Source organism: Chiloscyllium plagiosum, chromosome 36 (assembly GCF_004010195.1).
Source record: "Chiloscyllium plagiosum isolate BGI_BamShark_2017 chromosome 36, ASM401019v2, whole genome shotgun sequence".
NCBI lineage: Eukaryota > Metazoa > Chordata > Chondrichthyes > Orectolobiformes > Hemiscylliidae > Chiloscyllium > Chiloscyllium plagiosum.
In genome coordinates, this window is record NC_057745.1 from 30,361,115 (window position 1) to 30,365,378 (window position 4,264).

General features: G+C 49.2%; 1 protein-coding gene across 1 annotated transcript; it reads left to right on the forward strand.

The window, feature by feature from the left end:
- On the forward strand, window positions 1-3,867 carry mex3b (mex-3 RNA binding family member B). Its single transcript, XM_043677606.1, has 2 exons — window positions 1-376; window positions 1,138-3,867. Exons 1-2 carry the CDS (start codon window positions 118-120, stop codon window positions 2,556-2,558), a joined length of 1,680 nt encoding a protein of 559 aa, XP_043533541.1. The 5' UTR covers window positions 1-117; the 3' UTR covers window positions 2,559-3,867.
- Window positions 3,868-4,264: the final 397 nt, after the last annotated feature.

The following is a 4,264-nucleotide window of genomic DNA, read 5'->3' on the forward strand; positions in this document are numbered from 1 at the left end:
CCTCCCCTCCCGTTTGCTTTTGTCTGATTCCTTCCTGCTTCTCTCGGGCTCAGCCTCTCTTCTCTCTCTCTTTCTCTGTCCCTTTCTCTCTCTCTCTCTCTCCCCTTTCATAAAAAGATGCCGAGCTCGCTCTTCACCGACATGGAGCGGAACCCCGGCGGCGGCAGCAACAATAACAACGGAGGAGGAGGAGGAGGGGAGACGCTGGATGACCAGAGAGCGCTGCAGATCGCCCTGGATCAGCTCTCGCTGCTCGGTTTGGACAACGACGAGAACTCCATTTACGATAACGAGCCGAGGAAGAAGAGCGTCAACATGACCGAGTGCGTGCCTGTGCCGAGCTCGGAGCATGTAGCAGAGATTGTGGGGAGACAAGGTAAAGCACAGCCACGGCTTGTGTTGGCCCTGCCATGCCTTCGCTGGGTTTAAAATGTTGCAATTTGGCGGTGACGTGAGCTCAAAGGATACAGTGTATCTTTATCCTGTGTCTGTGACTATCTCTGGAGGTTTCTGATACAATGTATCTATATCTATCTTTGTTCTGCAACAATGTATCTCTTCATGTGTTGTATCTTCATTGCATCCTGTTCTGTATCTCCTGAAACTATGCATCATTTCCCATGCCTCCTGTCTATATTCCACAGTGTGTGTGCATCGCGCCCAGTATCTTTTAACACTGTGCATCCTCATTAACACAAGAGTGCATGTGTCTCTTTTATTCGGGAGCTGCTCCGCTCCGGCTGATTATTAATAAATCATTTTAGTGAGCGACGGCAAAAATGCAGAAGGTGAAACAAGAGGCACATTGCAGAGAGAAATGCTGCTGGTGGAAATCTTCCACGCTGGGTGTTTTCACTGCTGCTTTGTTCTCTCTCCTTGAGTAATGGTGCTGTAAGTGATGACAAAGGAAAGTGCAGACATGCGAGAGGAGCGCATTGTGCAAGGCGGAGAAATGCGTCAGGTCGCCTTATTGGGAGGGGGGGGGGAGGGCGGTGGGGGTCGGTCTGAATTTTCATGCTGTCTCTAACTCGGCGAGACGTTTATTTTTGATGTTTGTGACTAAACGGTGGGGTTTGTTTTTCTTTCCTCCCCTTGTGTGTGTGTGTGTGTCTCTCTCTCTCTCTCTCGCTGCAAAAGGTTGCAAAATCAAAGCTTTGCGGGCAAAGACCAACACCTACATCAAAACCCCGGTGCGTGGGGAGGAGCCTGTCTTCGTTGTGACCGGTCGCAAGGAGGATGTGGCCATGGCGAGGCGGGAGATCATCTCGGCGGCCGAACATTTCTCCATGATCCGAGCTTCTCGCAACAAGAACACGGCGCTGAACGGGGCGGCGCCAGGCCCGCCGAACCTGCCGGGTCAGACCACCATCCAGGTGCGGGTGCCTTACCGGGTGGTGGGCTTGGTGGTCGGGCCGAAAGGGGCGACCATCAAACGCATCCAGCAGCAGACCCACACTTACATCGTCACCCCGAGCCGGGACAAGGAGCCGGTTTTCGAGGTGACCGGGATGCCCGAGAACGTGGACCGGGCGCGGGAGGAGATCGAAGCCCACATCGCCATGAGGACGGGCGGCTTGATCGAACTCACCGACGACAACGATTTCCACGCGAACGGCACCGACGTGGGTTTTGAGCTGGGCGGCCCGGGCAGCCTGTGGAGCAAGCCGACCCCCGGGCGTAAGCCGTTCGCTACTTACCGGAACGACAGCTCGAGTTCGCTGGGCAGCGCGTCCACCGACTCTTACTTCAGCCCGGCCGGCCGCCTGGCCGACTACAGCCCGCCCGCTCACTTCCCCGCCAACGGCGTTAACGGAGGCGGCGGCGGCGGAGGAGGAGGAGGAGGAGGAGGCGGCGGATTCGTGTACGGAGCGGAGCCCCTCCCCGCCTCCCTGACCGGGGAAACCGAGCGGGACTTGGGTTTCGAGTCTCCCGCTTTCGACCCGGCCCCCGCGCCCCCGGCCATCATCTGGTCGCAGTTCGAGCGCTCCAACCCGCCCGGCGCTTCCCCGAACGGCGGATCTCCGGCGCAGCAGCAGCGGCGGGCCAGCGGCGTCGGTTCGGCGGGAGCTCCGCCGCCCCGGCTCTCGCCGCCCCCTCCGCCCCCCCCTCCGCCGCCCCCTCCACCGCCGCTGGGGCTGAACGGAGCCGCCGCTGGCGGGGAGCACCACCCGCTCGCCCGGCGGGTTCGCAGTGACCCCCTGAGCGGGGTGCCCTCAGCCATCGGTCTGGTCCCCTTCGCCAACGGGGTGCCCGCTGGTGGCTTGCTGCCCGGGAGCACTCACCTGGCCGGAGGCGGTATCCCAGCCGAGCCCAGCGGCTCCTGCTCATCCTCTTCATCCTCATCTTCCTCGTCCTCATCATCTTCCTCCTCCAGTATGAGGCGGAAAGGCAGCCGGGACTGCCTGATGTGTCTGGAGAGCGAGGTGATCGCTGCCCTGGTGCCCTGCGGTCATAACCTTTTCTGCATGGAGTGTGCAAACAGAATTTGCGAAAAGACTGAGCCTGAGTGTCCAGTCTGCCGCAAAGCTGTAACTCAGGCGATTCGTATATTTTCTTAAAAATAAAACACCAGGCAGGAGCAAAATCCTTTGTCATACTGCATCACTGAGATCCAGAAAAGAGCAAAAAAAAAAGAGTACTACATATCGCGTATATTATGTGAAAATCCGCAGGTTTTAACAAAAGAAATAGAATTCTAAAAAAAGGAGAATTGCATTACAGATTGAAGTATTTTATTCTTTTTTGACTTGAAAAATTATATTTCGTATGGCAGATGTTTACAAGTATTTTAATTTAATTTCAGTGAGACTTTTTTGTAGCTGGGTTAAATCTTTTTATTTTCAAATGGCCTTAAACCAGGGCGCCACGAACACTGTATGGTTTTGTTAGTATCTCACACAATACTGTTGCCTGGCTCTTGAGACGCAACACCAATGTGTAGACACGAGCAGTATTCAGGAGGGAAGGCGGTTTCACCAGAAACAGAAGTGGGAAAAAAAAAGACTTCTTTAAAAAAAAAACCCGCTTCACCCAACATATTTTCTAGTCAATGATATAAAACATATTTTATTCTATATTATTACGAAAATGAAATTATAAAAGTAGCAAAAATCAATGAAAGGAAACAGTTAAGCTTTCTAACATTTGTACAAGTAGAAATCAGTGAAAAATTACAAATTCTGTTGCACCACTATAGCTTTTAGTATTTCTATTTTAATACATTTGTTTACCACTTGTTTATGTATATGTAGGTGAAGTTACTTGATCGTAAATGTACTTTATTGAGCAAAGTTTAAAGACGAAATATATTTTATTTTATGATAAAGGGCCTTTAACCTCATGGTCAAATACTAATATTATATTTGCTGAGACGAGAATTGAAATTGTATCAAGAGTTTTATTTTTCTGACATTTAAAGTTCTACATAATAAAGGTAAAACTTAAGTAATGGTGCTACTTCATGTTTTTTTTAAGTATTTCTATATAAATAAAATTGGTACATGGAATCAACAATTCTTGAAGCATCTGTTGGTCTTAATATACTACACACACTTAGACACACTGCAGACTGCTAAAATGGTATTGAAAACTTGTAAGGAAAGCTCTAAACCTCTTAACTGACAAATATGTGAATGGGTTAATGAGATCACTGGCGGTAGCCAATATTTACATCAGAACAGAGTACCTGGTTTTACTATGCATGCACACTACGGATGCTTAGATCTGCTTAGAATCTGTATTAATAGTCATGCTTAGATACTGTGAATAAAACTCTGTACTCCAGCTGCATTAATAGTTACTGCACGTGCTGTTTGGCTTGTAGTTCAGACTGTTGTTAATTTACAATAAATACAAATTATTTTTAAAGTATTGTGGCTTTTTCAGAATATTGGGTAGGAGAACTGCAATTACTTGTTTAATGTCTGTTGCCAATTGCTTTTTAAATTGGGTGCACCCTAGCTAATTCTGGTACTTGGTGCAGTTCTGAAATGGCTTTTGGTCTTTGGGTGCCCTGGTCTCAAACAGACGTACACTCCATCTGTCGTGACAATAATGGACCAGTGCAGACTTGGCCTTATGTGGCTCATGATTTAATGAATTGGAAACGTTTCCTTTTCACTAGCCTTGCATGACCCGTCTTCTGTTACAGTGAATTTGCTGCTTGGACTTTATCCAGGGGATATGAGGCCGCAGCTGCTTTTGAAAAGTTAACTGTTATTAGGTGTGGTCTAAGCTTGCATTCAGAGGGGAAAAAGGCCCTAAA